The sequence below is a fragment of the Diabrotica virgifera genome, chromosome 8 (assembly GCF_917563875.1).
Source record: "Diabrotica virgifera virgifera chromosome 8, PGI_DIABVI_V3a".
NCBI lineage: Eukaryota > Metazoa > Arthropoda > Insecta > Coleoptera > Chrysomelidae > Diabrotica > Diabrotica virgifera.
Genome location: NC_065450.1, coordinates 3,383,355 through 3,399,142, shown reverse-complemented (window position 1 = coordinate 3,399,142; position 15,788 = coordinate 3,383,355). Strand labels below are relative to the sequence as shown.

The following is a 15,788-nucleotide window of genomic DNA, read 5'->3' as shown; positions in this document are numbered from 1 at the left end:
CCTCCAATAAAGAATAATTCTTTGCTAAACAAATCTTTTGATCAAATTGTACCTATAAGCTCAAGTTTACCTCGGAGAAGAGTACACTCCGAAAGTATTAATTTTCGTCCTAGAAGAACCAGTTTTTTAACACTGAGACATGAAAAAGTTACAGCTTTGAGGAAGACACATAAAAATATGAGAAAAAATAAAGCTGTAACAAGTTTTAAATCTTTTGCTCAATCCGAAATTCAACATGTATCTCTTCCCAGCCAGGAGAATTTGAAATCTCGACGATCAATTGTGAATTTGGTCACTAAAAGATAAAAAAAAAACAAATGAAGAATGTTCATCCCATGGCTCCATTACAGAATCAGATATGGGTAACCAAGAAAAAAATAAAGAATTATCTATGCAAATATTGGAAAACAAAGGTCTTGAGCATAATCAGATCAATTTGAATTTACGGATTAATTTGAGAAATTCACAAATGCAATCGAAAGATGAAGACGATTTTGAAAAATATGTTTCATATTTGACAAAAAAAAATTCAACCGGCATTAAGAAATATATTAAAAACAAGAAGGTGTGAAACAGTTACAAAAACAGGTATTACAGTTGAAAAATCAAGAAATACTAATAGTCCACAAGATAATGGAAGCTCTAGTATGTATATACCACCTGAAGAATCATTGAAGAAGAAATTGTCAAATTTAATTGTTCGGGCTTCTAATGATTTGGAAGATGCTAACACAAATAGTGAAGATGAAAATTCGTCCCCAGATATAATAGAAACTTCGTATGATGATGCAAATTATTTTGAGGTTTTCAAAAGTTTGAAGAGGTATATGCCTGTAGCTTCCAGACAAGCCTCAGGAGGAGTGCGTGTCTGGTTTGGACGTTCTGAAAGTAGTTTGATATGGGTATTAATACAAAAAAAATTACATTTTATAATAATATATACACATATATACAGTAAAATATTACATAGATTATGCCGGTCAGTTTCCATTACGCACATTCACTCGATTTCCTAACCTTCCCATTGGAAACACTATTGAAGATTGTACAGCAAGGAATAACATGGACACACGCTTCACGCTAAGGTGCCCGTCATAGCGACTTTTTTTTTAAACAGACAATACAGGCAACGGTTAAAGGTAAGTAACATGAAAGGAGAGACAGTAGGAAAATACAACTACGGCCCTAACATTTCGCATTCACGCAACACTGTTTGAAGAGGAGGTTTAAATTTTCCGTTTGGTCCTTATGAAAAATTCCCATAAAGTTGATCTAATGGTTGGGTTACGACTGCTTAAATATAGGAGAGAAGCGACGAACAATGGTAATACGATTTTTTGTTGGAAGATGGCTTCAAATAAAAATTTTATTGCTTCTTGATTATACAGACACTGGAAAATGGCCATTTTTTCATTTTTCCAATTTTAAGTCGCGTATAACTCGACAACGATCAATTTCAGAGAAAAATCACAAGAGACCTTTTTTATTTATAATGACCCAAAGAATCTAAAAAAATTTGTACGAACTGGAAGAACTGATTTCTTGAATTAAAAAAAATTGTTTAGAGAATTTTTCGATCGCGGCACCCTGTGGATTTTTGACCTTTTTACCTCTTTTTTAGTAAGTTTGTGCAAAAAACGAATCGGAATAAAAATTACCTAATGGGGGCGACGCTACAGTTGGTCTAATAAATATCAGCAGTTAATTGTTATCTCTTGTGAAGGTAACCTGGTGATTGATGAGACGATTATAAATGCTCCTGGGAGTAGTACTACTCTGGTGTCGCCTCCAACACCAATGCCTGGCACAAGTAGTACTATATCACCGTTACGGCATTTCGACAATTCCATGGATACTTCTAACACCGGCACCGTTATTTACAATTCTTGACCATGTAAGTATATTTTCAATATAACTGACAAACTTTTTAACTTTTAACAACTTGTATTTTATTGGAAATTAAATAAAATAAAAATCAGAGAAATGATAACAGAAAAAAGAAAACTGAGACGCAAGTGGCAACAATTTATTTATATTCTGTGTCTCTTCCCAGCCAGGAGAATTTGAAATCTCGACAGTCTGAACAATGAATTTTCTGTACCTACAAGCAAGTACAGCTCCGAGTAGAGTACAATCTGAAGATTTTAATTGGCGTGTTAGAAGAACCAGTTTGATAACACTGAGACATGAAAAAGTTGCATCTTTTAGGACACGCCATAAAAAAAATAAAGCTATAACAGGTGTTAAATCTTTTGTTCAATCCGAAATTCAACATGTCTGTGTCTCTTCCCAGCCAGGAGAACTTGAAATCTCGACAGTCTGAACAATGAATTTTCTGTATCTACAAGCAAGTACAGCTGCGAGAAGAGTACACTCTGAAAATTTTAATTGGCGTAGTAGAACTTTTAGGAAACGCCATAAAAATAATATATCCAGAAAAAAGAAAGCTTTAACAAGTTTTGAATCTTTTGTTCAATCCGAAATTCAACATGTATCTCTTCCCAGCCAGGAGAATTCGAACTCTCGACGATCAAATGAAAAATGTTCATCCCATGAAAATAGTAGTGGTAGTGTAGTTCTATAGTTGTTGTGTAGTATATTTTCTTTGTAGTTTGTGATTTTTGTGTTATTGTGCATTTGTATATTTTAATAATTAATGTGAATAGTAAGAACGTACATAAATTCAATAAGTGTATAGATTCCTGCAAAATATTTAAAAAATGCCAAAGCTATCGAAAAAAAAAAAGTAGAAATTCAAGAAGACTCGTTAGGGAGAAATGGCAGAACTACTGACTATACCTCAAATTCAAATTCTGCTTTTGGTGAAACTACTTATTATAGCGCAAATTCAAATTTTGTTTCTGTTGAAAGTAGTTTATCTAATGCCCAAATTCAAATTAGCACCATACCTCCAATAAAGAATAATTCTTTGCTAAACAAATCTTTTGATCAAATTGTACCTATAAGCTCAAGTTTACCTCGGAGAAGAGTACACTCCGAAAGTATTAATTTTCGTCCTAGAAGAACCAGTTTTTTAACACTGAGACATGAAAAAGTTACAGCTTTGAGGAAGACACATAAAAATATGAGAAAAAATAAAGCTGTAACAAGTTTTAAATCTTTTGCTCAATCCGAAATTCAACATGTATCTCTTCCCAGCCAGGAGAATTTGAAATCTCGACGATCAATTGTGAATTTGGTCACTAAAAGATAAAAAAAAACAAATGAAGAATGTTCATCCCATGGCTCCATTACAGAATCAGATATGGGTAACCAAGAAAAAAATAAAGAATTATCTATGCAAATATTGGAAAACAAAGGTCTTGAGCATAATCAGATCAATTTGAATTTACGGATTAATTTGAGAAATTCACAAATGCAATCGAAAGATGAAGACGATTTTGAAAAATATGTTTCATATTTGACAAAAAAAAATTCAACCGGCATTAAGAAATATATTAAAAACAAGAAGGTGTGAAACAGTTACAAAAACAGGTATTACAGTTGAAAAATCAAGAAATACTAATAGTCCACAAGATAATGGAAGCTCTAGTATGTATATACCACCTGAAGAATCATTGAAGAAGAAATTGTCAAATTTAAGTGTTCGGGCTTCTAATGATTTGGAAGATGCTAACACAAATAGTGCAGATGAAAATTCGTCCCCAGATATAATAGAAACTTCGTATGATGATGCAAATTATTTTGAGGTTTTCAAAAGTTTGAAGAGGTATATGCCTGTAGCTTCCAGACAAGCCTCACGAGGAGTGCGTGTCTGGTTTGGACGTTCTGAAAGTAGTTTGATATGGGTATTAATACAAAAAAAAATTACATTTTATAATAATATATACACATATATACAGTAAAATATTACATAGATTATGCCGGTCAGTTTCCATTACGCACATTCACTCGATTTCCTAACCTTCCCATTGGAAACACTATTGAAGATTGTACAGCAAGGAATAACATGGACACACGCTTCACGCTAAGGTGCCCGTCATAGCGACTTTTTTTTTAAACAGACAATACAGGCAACGGTTAAAGGTAAGTAACATGAAAGGAGAGACAGTAGGAAAATACAACTACGGCCCTAACATTTCGCATTCACGCAACACTGTTTGAAGAGGAGGTTTAAATTTTCCGTTTGGTCCTTATGAAAAATTCCCATAAAGTTGATCTAATGGTTGGGTTACGACTGCTTAAATATAGGAGAGAAGCGACGTACAATGGTAATATGATTTTTTGTTGGAAGATGGCTTCAAATAAAAATTTTATTGCTTCTTGATTATACAGACACTGGAAAATGGCCATTTTTTCATTTTTCCAATTTTAAGTCGCGTATAACTCGACAACGATCAATTTCAGAGAAAAATCACAAGAGACCTTTTTTATTTATAATGACCCAAAGAATCTAAAAAAATTTGTACGAACTGGAAGAACTGATTTCTTGAATTAAAAAAAATTGTTTAGAGAATTTTTCGATCGCGGCACCCTGTGGATTTTTGACCTTTTTACCTCTTTTTTAGTAAGTTTGTGCAAAAAACGAATCGGAATAAAAATTACCTAATGGGGGCGACGCTACAGTTGGTCTAATAAATATCAGCAGTTAATTGTTATCTCTTGTGAAGGTAACCTGGTGATTGATGAGACGATTATAAATGCTCCTGGGAGTAGTACTACTCTGGTGTCGCCTCCAACACCAATGCCTGGCACAAGTAGTACTATATCACCGTTACGGCATTTCGACAATTCCATGGATACTTCTAACACCGGCACCGTTATTTACAATTCTGGACCATGTAAGTATATTTTCAATATAACTGACAAACTTTTTAACTTTTAACAACTTGTATTTTATTGGAAATTAAATAAAATAAAAATCAGAGAAATGATAACAGAAAAAAGAAAACTGAGACGCAAGTGGCAACAATTTATTTATATTCTGTGTCTCTTCCCAGCCAGGAGAATTTGAAATCTCGACAGTCTGAACAATGAATTTTCTGTACCTACAAGCAAGTACAGCTCCGAGTAGAGTACAATCTGAAGATTTTAATTGGCGTGTTAGAAGAACCAGTTTGATAACATTGAGACATGAAAAAGTTGCATCTTTTAGGACACGCCATAAAAAAAATAAAGCTATAACAAGTGTTAAGTCTTTTGTTCAATCCGAAATTCAACATGTCTGTGTCTCTTCCCAGCCAGGAGAACTTGAAATCTCGACAGTCTGAACAATGAATTTTCTGTATCTACAAGCAAGTACAGCTGCGAGAAGAGTACACTCTGAAAATTTTAATGGGCGTGGTAGAACTTTTAGGAAACGCCATAAAAATAATATATCCAGAAAAAAGAAAGCTATAACAAGTTTTGAATCTTTTGTTCAATCCGAAATTCAACATGTATCTCTTCCCAGCCAGGAGAATTCGAAATCTCGACGATCAAATGAAAAATGTTCATCCCATGAAAATAGTAGTGGTAGTGTAGTTCTATAGTTGTTGTGTAGTATATTTTCTTTGTAGTTTGTGATTTTTGTGTTATTGTGCATTTGTATATTTTAATAATTAATGTGAATAGTAAGAACGTACATAAATTCAATAAGTGTATAGATTCCTGTAAAATATTTAAAAAATGCCAAAGCTATCCAAAAAAAGTAGAAATTCAACAAGACTCGTTAGGGAGAAATGGCAGAACTACTGACTATACCTCAAATTCAAATTCTGCTTTTGGTGAAACTACTTATTATAGCGCAAATTCAAATTTTGTTTCTGTTGAAAGTAGTTCATCTAATGCCCAAATTCAAATTAGCACCATACCTCCAATAAAGGATAATTCTTTGCTAAACAAATCTTGTGATCAAATTGTACCTACAAGCTCAAGTTTACCTCGGAGAAGAGTACACTCCGAAGATTTTAATTTTCGTCCTAGAAGAACCAGTTTTTTAACACTGAGACATGAAAAAGTTACAGCTTTGAGGAAGACACATAAAAATATGAGAAAAAATAAAGCTGTAACAAGTTTTAAATCTTTTGCTCAATCCGAAATTCAACATGTATCTCTTCCCAGCCAGGAGAATTTGAAATCTCGACGATCAATTGTGAATTTGGTCACTAAAAGATAAAAAAAAAACAAATGAAGAATGTTCATCCCATGGCTCCATTACAGAATCAGATATGGGTAACCAAGAAAAAAATAAAGAATTATCTATACAAATATTGGAAAACAAAGGTCTTGAGCATAATCAGATCAATTTGAATTTACGGATTCAGCTTTCTGAAAAAAAATCGATAATAATAATTATTTTATTATAATTTTGGAATGTATTCTTTATCGGAATATTTTAAATCTTGCAACAGCGCACATTTTCCTCCTAGTCTACTGCGCAGCAGCCAGGAGTTTCTGCTAGCGCAGGAACCGCATAAAAACTATAGTGAACTAACTGATTCGAATAGCAAAAAAACTGTACTGACTAGCCTGATCTATTTTCTTTACATATCTCTGAACTCTGAGTGCCTGAGTGGTAGTCTAGTTCTAGTTCTATAGTTGTTGTTGTGTAGTATTTTCTGTGTAGTTTGTGATTTTTCTTATTGTGCATTTGTATATTTTATTTATTTATTTTATTTATATATATTTACGAGCAAAGTAAACGATTCGTGTAAAAAATGCCAAAGCTATCCAAAAAAAATTAAAAAAAAGTAGAAATTCAAGAAGACTCATTACAGAGAAATGATGAAACTACTGATTATACCTCAAATTCAAATTCTGGTTATGGTGAAAATTCAACCAGTTTGGTAACACTGAGACGTGAAAAAGTTACAGCTTTGAGGAAGACACATAAAAATATGAGAAAAAATAAAGCTGTAACAAGTTTTAAATCTTTTGCTCAATCCGAAATTCAACATGTATCTCTTCCCAGCCAGGAGAATTTGAAATCTCGAGGATCAATTGTGAATTTGGTCACTAAAAGATAAAAAAAAAACAAATGAAGAATGTTCATCCCATGGCTCCATTACAGAATCAGATATGGGTAACCAAGAAAAAAATAAAGAATTATCTATACAAATATTGGAAAACAAAGGTCTTGAGCATAATCAGATCAATTTGAATTTACGGATTACTTTGAGAAATTCACAAATGCAATCGAAAGATGAAGACGATTTTGAAAAATATGTTTCATATTTGACAAAAAAAATTCAACCGGCATTAAGAAATATATTAAAAACAAGAAGGTGTGAAACAGTTACAAAAACAGGTATCACAGTTGAAAAATCAAGAAATACTAATAGTCCACAATATAATGGAAGCTCTAGTATGTATATACCACCTGAAGAATCATTGAAGAAGAAATTGTCAAATTTAAGTGTTCGGGCTTCTAATGATTTGGAAGATGCTAACACAAATAGTGCAGATGAAAATTCGTCCCCAGATATAATAGATAGTTCGTATGATGATCCTGATATGAAAGATGCAAACACAAATAGTGAAGATGAAAATTCGTCCCCAGATATAATAAAAACTTCGTATGATGATGCAAATTATTTTGAGGTTTTCAAAAGTTTGAAGAGGTATATGCCTGTAGCTTCCAGACAAGCCTCAGGAGGAGTGCGTGTCTGGTTTGGACGTTCTGAAAGTAGTTTGATATGGGTATTAATACAAAAAAAAATTACATTTTATAATAATATATACACATATATACAGTAAAATATTACATAGATTATGCCGGTCAGTTTCGATTACGCACATTCACTCGATTTCCTAACCTTCCCATTGGAAACACTATTGAAGATTGTACAGCAAGGAATAACATGGACACACGCTTCACGCTAAAGTGCCCGTCATAGCGACTTTTTTTTTAAACAGACAATACAGGCAACGGTTAAAGGTAAGTAACATGAAAGGAGAGACAGTAGGAAAATACAACTACGGCCCTAACATTTCGCATTCACGCAACACTGTTTGAAGAGGAGGTTTAAATTTTCCGTTTGGTCCGTTTGAAAAATTCCCATAAAGTTGATCTAATGGTTGGGTTACGACTGCTTAAATATAGGAGAGAAGCGACGTACAATGGTAATATGATTTTTTGTTGGAAGATGGCTTCAAATAAAAATTTTATTGCTTCTTGATTATACAGACACTGGAAAATGGCCATTTTTTCATTTTTCCAATGTTAAGTCGCGTATAACTGGACAACGATCAATTTCAGAGAAAAATCACAAGAGACCTTTTTTATTTATAATGACCCGAAGAATCTAAAAAAATTTGTACGAACTGGAAGAACTGATTTTTTGAATTAAAAAAAAATTGTTGAGAGAATTTTTCGATCGCGGCACCCTGTGGATTTTTGACCTTTTTACCTCTTTTTTAGTAAGTTTGTGCAAAAAACGAATCGGAATAAAAATTACCTAATGGGGGCGACGCTACAGTTGGTCTAATAAATATCAGCAGTTAATTGTTATCTCTTGTGAAGGTAACCTGGTGATTGATGAGACAATTATAAATGCTCCTGGGAGTAGTACTACTCTGGTGTCGCCTCCAACACCAATGCCTGGCACAAGTAGTAATATATCACCGTTGCATGCGTTACTGAGACATGAAAAAGTTGCATCTTTTAGGACACGTCATAAAAAAAATAAAGCTATAACAAGTGTTAAATCTTTTGTTCAATCCGAAATTCAACATGTCTGTGTCTCTTCCCAGCCAGGAGAACTTGAAATCTCGACAGTCTGAACAATGAATTTTCTGTATCTACAAGCAAGTACAGCTGCGAGAAGAGTACACTCTGAAAATTTTAATTGGCGTGGTAGAACTTTTAGGAAACGCCATAAAAATAATATATCCAGAAAAAAGAAAGCTATAACAAGTTTTGAATCTTTTGTTCAATCCGAAATTCAACATGTATCTCTTCCCAGCCAGGAGAATTTGAAATCTCGACGATCAATTGTGAATTTGGTCACTAAAAGATAAAAAAAAAACAAATGAAGAATGTTCATCCCATGGCTCCATTACAGAATCAGATATGGGTAACCAAGAAAAAAATAAAGAATTATCTATACAAATATTGGAAAACAAAGGTCTTGAGCATAATCAGATCAATTTGAATTTACGGATTCAGCTTTCTGAAAAAAAAATCGATAATAATAATTATTTTATTATAATTTTGGAATGTATTCTTTATCGGAATATTTTAAATCTTGCAACAGCGCACATTTTCCTCCTAGTCTACTGCGCAGCAGCCAGGAGTTTCTGCTAGCGCAAGAACCGCATAAAAACTAGAGTGAACTAACTGATTCGAATAGCAAAAAAACTGTACTGACTAGCCTGATCTATTTTCTTTACATATCTCTGAACTCTGAGTGCCTGAGTGGTAGTCTAGTTCTAGTTCTATAGTTGTTGTGTAGTATTTTCTGTGTAGTTTGTGATTTTTCTTATTGTGCATTTGTATATTTTATTTATTTATTTTATTTATATATATTTACGAGCAAAGTAAACGATTCGTGTAAAAAATGCCAAAGCTATCCAAAAAAAATAAAAAAAAAGTAGAAATTCAAGAAGACTCATTACAGAGAAATGATGAAACTACTGATTATACCTCAAATTCAAATTCTGGTTATGGTGAAAATTCAACCAGTTTGGTAACACTGAGACGTGAAAAAGTTACAGCTTTGAGGAAGACACATAAAAATATGAATTGTGAATTTGGTCACTAAAAGATAAAAAAAACAAATGAAGAATGTTCATCCCATGGCTCCATTACAGAATCAGATATGGGTAACCAAGAAAAAAATAAAGAATTATCTATACAAATATTGGAAAACAAAGGTCTTGAGCATAATCAGATCAATTTGAATTTACGGATTAATTTGAGAAATTCACAAATGCAATCGAAAGATGAAGACGATTTTGAAAAATATGTTTCATATTTGACAAAAAAAATTCAACCGGCATTTAGAAATATATTAAAAACAAGAAGGTGTGAAACAGTTACAAAAACAGGTATCACAGTTGAAAAATCAAGAAATACTAATAGTCCACAATATAATGGAAGCTCTAGTATGTATACACCACCTGAAGAATCATTGAAGAAGAAATTGTCAAATTTAAGTGTTCGGGCTTCTAATGATTTGGAAGATGCTAACACAAATAGTGCAGATGAAAATTCGTCCCCAGATATAATAGATAGTTCGTATGATGATCCTGATATGAAAGATGCAAACACAAATAGTGAAGATGAAAATTCGTCCCCAGATATAATAGAAACTTCGTATGATGATGCAAATTATTTTGAGGTTTTCAAAAGTTTGAAGAGGTATATGCCTGTAGCTTCCAGACAAGCCTCAGGAGGAGTGCGTGTCTGGTTTGGACGTTCTGAAAGTAGTTTGATATGGGTATTAATACAAAAAAAAATTACATTTTATAATAATATATACACATATATACAGTAAAATATTACATAGATTATGCCGGTCAGTTTCCATTACGCACATTCACTCGATTTCCTAACCTTCCCATTGGAAACACTATTGAAGATTGTACAGCAAGGAATAACATGGACACACGCTTCACGCTAAGGTGCCCGTCATAGCGACTTTTTTTTAAACAGACAATACAGGCAACGGTTAAAGGTAAGTAACATGAAAGGAGAGACAGTAGGAAAATACAACTACGGCCCTAACATTTCGCATTCACGCAACACTGTTTGAAGAGGAGGTTTAAATTTTCCGTTTGGTCCGTTTGAAAAATTCCCATAAAGTTGATCTAATGGTTGGGTTACGACTGCTTAAATATAGGAGAGAAGCGACGTACAATGGTAATATGATTTTTTGTTGGAAGATGGCTTCAAATAAAAATTTTATTGCTTCTTGATTATACAGACACTGGAAAATGGCCATTTTTTCATTTTTCCAATGTTAAGTCGCGTATAACTCGACAACGATCAATTTCAGAGAAAAATCACGAGAGACCTTTTTTATTTATAATGACTCAAAGAATCTAAAAAAATTTGTACGAACTGGAAGAACTGATTTTTTGAATTAAAAAAAAATTGTTTAGAGAATTTTTCGATCGCGGCACCCTGTGGATTTTTGACCTTTTTACCTCTTTTTTAGTAAGTTTGTGCAAAAAACGAATCGGAATAAAAATTACCTAATGGGGGCGACGCTACAGTTGGTCTAATAAATATCAGCAGTTAATTGTTATCTCTTGGGAAGGTAACCTGGTGATTGATGAGACAATTATAAATGCTCCTGGGAGTAGTACTACTCTGGTGTCGCCTCCAACACCAATGCCTGGCACAAGTAGTAATATATCACCGTTGCATGCGTTACTGAGACATGAAAAAGTTGCATCTTTTAGGACACGTCATAAAAAAAATAAAGCTATAACAAGTGTTAAATCTTTTGTTCAATCCGAAATTCAACATGTCTGTGTCTCTTCCCAGCCAGGAGAACTTGAAATCTCGACAGTCTGAACAATGAATTTTCTGTATCTACAAGCAAGTACAGCTGCGAGAAGAGTACACTCTGAAAATTTGAATTGGCGTGGTAGAACTTTTAGGAAACGCCATAAAAATAATATGTCCAGAAAAAAGAAAGCTATAACAAGTTTTGAATCTTTTGTTCAATCCGAAATTCAACATGTATCTCTTCCCAGCCAGGAGAATTCGAAATCTCGACGATCAAATGAAAAATGTTCATCCCATGAAAATAGTAGTGGTAGTGTAGTTCTATAGTTGTTGTGTAGTATATTTTCTTTGTAGTTTGTGATTTTTGTGTTATTGTGCATTTGTATATTTTAATAATTAAAATTGAATAGTAAGAACGTACATAAATTCAATAAGTGTATAGATTCCTGTAAAATATTTAAAAAATGCCAAAGCTATCCAAAAAAAAGTAGAAATTCAACAAGACTCGTTAGGGAGAAATGGCAGAACTACTGACTATACCTCAAATTCAAATTCTGCTTTTGGTGAAACTACTTATTATAGCGCAAATTCAAATTTTGTTTCTGTTGAAAGTAGTTCATCTAATGCCCAAATTCAAATTAGCACCATACCTCCAATAAAGGATAATTCTTTGCTAAACAAATCTTGTGATCAAATTGTACCTACAAGCTCAAGTTTACCTCGGAGAAGAGTACACTCCGAAGATTTTAATTTTCGTCCTAGAAGAACCAGTTTTTTAACACTGAGACATGAAAAAGTTACAGCTTTGAGGAAGACACATAAAAATATGAGAAAAAATAAAGCTGTAACAAGTTTTAAATCTTTTGCTCAATCCGAAATTCAACATGTATCTCTTCCCAGCCAGGAGAATTTGAAATCTCGACGATCAATTGTGAATTTGGTCACTAAAAGATAAAAAAAAACAAATGAAGAATGTTCATCCCATGGCTCCATTACAGAATCAGATATGGGTAACCAAGAAAAAAATAAAGAATTATCTATACAAATATTGGAAAACAAAGGTCTTGAGCATAATCAGATCAATTTGAATTTACGGATTCAGCTTTCTGAAAAAAAATCGATAATAATAATTATTTTATTATAATTTTGGAATGTATTCTTTATCGGAATATTTTAAATCTTGCAACAGCGCACATTTTCCTCCTAGTCTACTGCGCAACAGCCAGGAGTTTCTGCTAGCGCAGGAACCGCATAAAAACTAGAGTGAACTAACTGATTCCAATAGCAAAAAAACTGTACTGACTAGCCTGATCTATTTTCTTTACATATCTCTGAACTCTGAGTGCCTGAGTGGTAGTCTAGTTCTAGTTCTATAGTTGTTGTGTAGTATTTTCTGTGTAGTTTGTGATTTTTCTTATTGTGCATTTGTATATTTTATTTATTTATTTTATTTATATATATTTACGAGCAAAGTAAACGATTCGTGTAAAAAATGCCAAAGCTATCCAAAAAAAATAAAAAAAAGTAGAAATTCAAGAAGACTCATTACAGAGAAATGATGAAACTACTGATTATACCTCAAATTCAAATTCTGGTTATGGTGAAAATTCAACCAGTTTGGTAACACTGAGACGTGAAAAAGTTACAGCTTTGAGGAAGACACATAAAAATATGAGAAAAAATAAAGCTGTAACAAGTTTTAAATCTTTTGCTCAATCCGAAATTCAACATGTATCTCTTCCCAGCCAGGAGAATTTGAAATCTCGAGGATCAATTGTGAATTTGGTCACTAAAAGATAAAAAAAAACAAATGAAGAATGTTCATCCCATGGCTCCATTACAGAATCAGATATGGGTAACCAAGAAAAAAATAAAGAATTATCTATACAAATATTGGAAAACAAAGGTCTTGAGCATAATCAGATCAATTTGAATTTACGGATTAATTTGAGAAATTCACAAATGCAATCGAAAGATGAAGACGATTTTGAAAAATATGTTTCATATTTGACAAAAAAAATTCAACCGGCATTAAGAAATATATTAAAAACAAGAAGGTGTGAAACAGTTACAAAAACAGGTATCACAGTTGAAAAATCAAGAAATACTAATAGTCCACAATATAATGGAAGCTCTAGTATGTATATACCACCTGAAGAATCATTGAAGAAGAAATTGTCAAATTTAAGTGTTCGGGCTTCTAATGATTTGGAAGATGCTAACACAAATAGTGCAGATGAAAATTCGTCCCCAGATATAATAGATAGTTCGTATGATGATTCTGATATAAAAGATGCAAACACAAATAGTGAAGATGAAAATTCGTCCCCAGATATAATAGAAACTTCGTATGATGATGCAAATTATTTTGAGGTTTTCAAAAGTTTGAAGAGGTATATGCCTGTAGCTTCCAGACAAGCCTCAGGAGGAGTGCGTGTCTGGTTTGGACGTTCTGAAAGTAGTTTGATATGGGTATTAATACAAAAAAAATTACATTTTATAATAATATATACACATATATACAGTAAAATATTACATAGATTATGCCGGTCAGTTTCCATTACGCACATTCACTCGATTTCCTAACCTTCCCATTGGAAACACTATTGAAGATTGTACAGCAAGGAATAACATGGACACACGCTTCACGCTAAGGTGCCCGTCATAGCGACTTTTTTTTTAAACAGACAATACAGGCAACGGTTAAAGGTAAGTAACATGAAAGGAGAGACAGTAGGAAAATACAACTACGGCCCTAACATTTCGCATTCACGCAACACTGTTTGAAGAGGAGGTTTAAATTTTCCGTTTGGTCCGTTTGAAAAATTCCCATAAAGTTGATCTAATGGTTGGGTTACGACTGCTTAAATATAGGAGAGAAGCGACGTACAATGGTAATATGATTTTTTGTTGGAAGATGGCTTCAAATAAAAATTTTATTGCTTCTTGATTATACAGACACTGGAAAATGGCCATTTTTTCATTTTTCCAATGTTAAGTCGCGTATAACTCGACAACGATCAATTTCAGAGAAAAATCACAAGAGACCTTTTTTATTTATAATGACCCAAAGAATCTAAAAAAATTTGTACGAACTGGAAGAACTGATTTTTTGAATTAAAAAAAAATTGTTTAGAGAATTTTTCGATCGCGGCACCCTGTGAATTTTTGACCTTTTTACCTCTTTTTTAGTAAGTTTGTGCAAAAAACGAATCGGAATAAAAATTACCTAATGGGGGCGACGCTACAGTTGGTCTAATAAATATCAGCAGTTAATTGTTATCTCTTGTGAAGGTAACCTGGTGATTGATGAAACAATAATAAATCCTCCTGGCACCAGTAGTGCTACATCATTCAATTCAATGGATACGAGCACCGGCACAGTCATCTATAATCCGGAACCATGTAAGTATATTTTAAATGTAACTGACAAACTTTTTAACTTTTAACAACTTGTATTTTATTGTAAATTAAATAAAATAAAAATCAGAGAAATGATAACAGAAAAAAGAAAACTGAGACGCAAGTGGCAACAGTTTCTTTATATTTTGACCTTTTTTATTTATAATGACCCAAAGAATCTAAAAAAATTGTACGAATTAAAGAACCTGATTTTTTGAATTAAAAAAAATTGTTTAGAGAATTTTTCGACCGCGGCACCCTGTGGATTTTTGACCTTTTTACCTCTTTTTTAGTAAGTTTGTGCAAAAAACGAATTGGAATAAAAATTACCTAATGGGGGCGACGCTACAGTTGGTCTAATAAATATCAGCAGTTAATTGTTATCTCTTGTGAAGGTGACATGGTAATAGACGAAACTATTATAAATGCTAATAAGAGTATTTCCGACAATTCCACGGATGGGACCATTATCTACAATGCTGGACCATGTAAGTATATTTTAAATATAACTGACAAACTTTTTAACTTTTAACAACTTATATTTTATTATAAATTAAATAAAATAAAAATCAGAGAAATGATAACAGAAAAAAGAAAACTGAGACGCAAGTGGCAACAGTTTATTTATATTCTGTGTCTCTTCCCAGCCAGGAGAATTTGAAATCTCGACAGTCTGAACAATGAATTTTCTGTACAAGCAAGTACAGCTGCGAGAAGAGTACACTCTGAAGATTTTAATTGGCGTGGTAGAACTTTTAGGAAACGCCATAAAAATAATATATCCAGAAAAAAGAAAGCTATAACAAGTTTTGAATCTTTTGTTCAATCCGAAATTCAACATGTATCTCTTCCCAGCCAGGAGAATTCGAAATCTCGACGATCAAATGAAAAATGTCCATCCCATCAAATTAAAGAATTATCTCTACAATTGGAAAACAAAGGTCTTTTGAATTTAAGAATTAATTTGGGAAATTCACAAATACAATGT

The 15,788-nt window shown here is 32.8% G+C and overlaps 2 protein-coding genes across 2 annotated transcripts in view; one reads left to right on the top strand and one right to left on the bottom strand.

Moving 5' to 3' along the window:
• LOC126889719 (uncharacterized) overlaps positions 1-15,788 on the bottom strand; it is a 632,478-nt gene that overhangs the window by 162,889 nt on the left and 453,801 nt on the right. The window lies entirely within an intron of this gene.
• Positions 648-14,052, top strand: LOC126889407 (uncharacterized). Its single transcript, XM_050657665.1, has 7 exons — positions 648-888; positions 3,496-3,795; positions 4,632-4,802; positions 7,250-7,627; positions 9,991-10,368; positions 13,479-13,870; positions 13,939-14,052. The coding sequence occupies exons 1-7, from the start codon at positions 648-650 to the stop codon at positions 14,050-14,052; spliced, it is 1,974 nt and encodes a 657-aa protein (XP_050513622.1).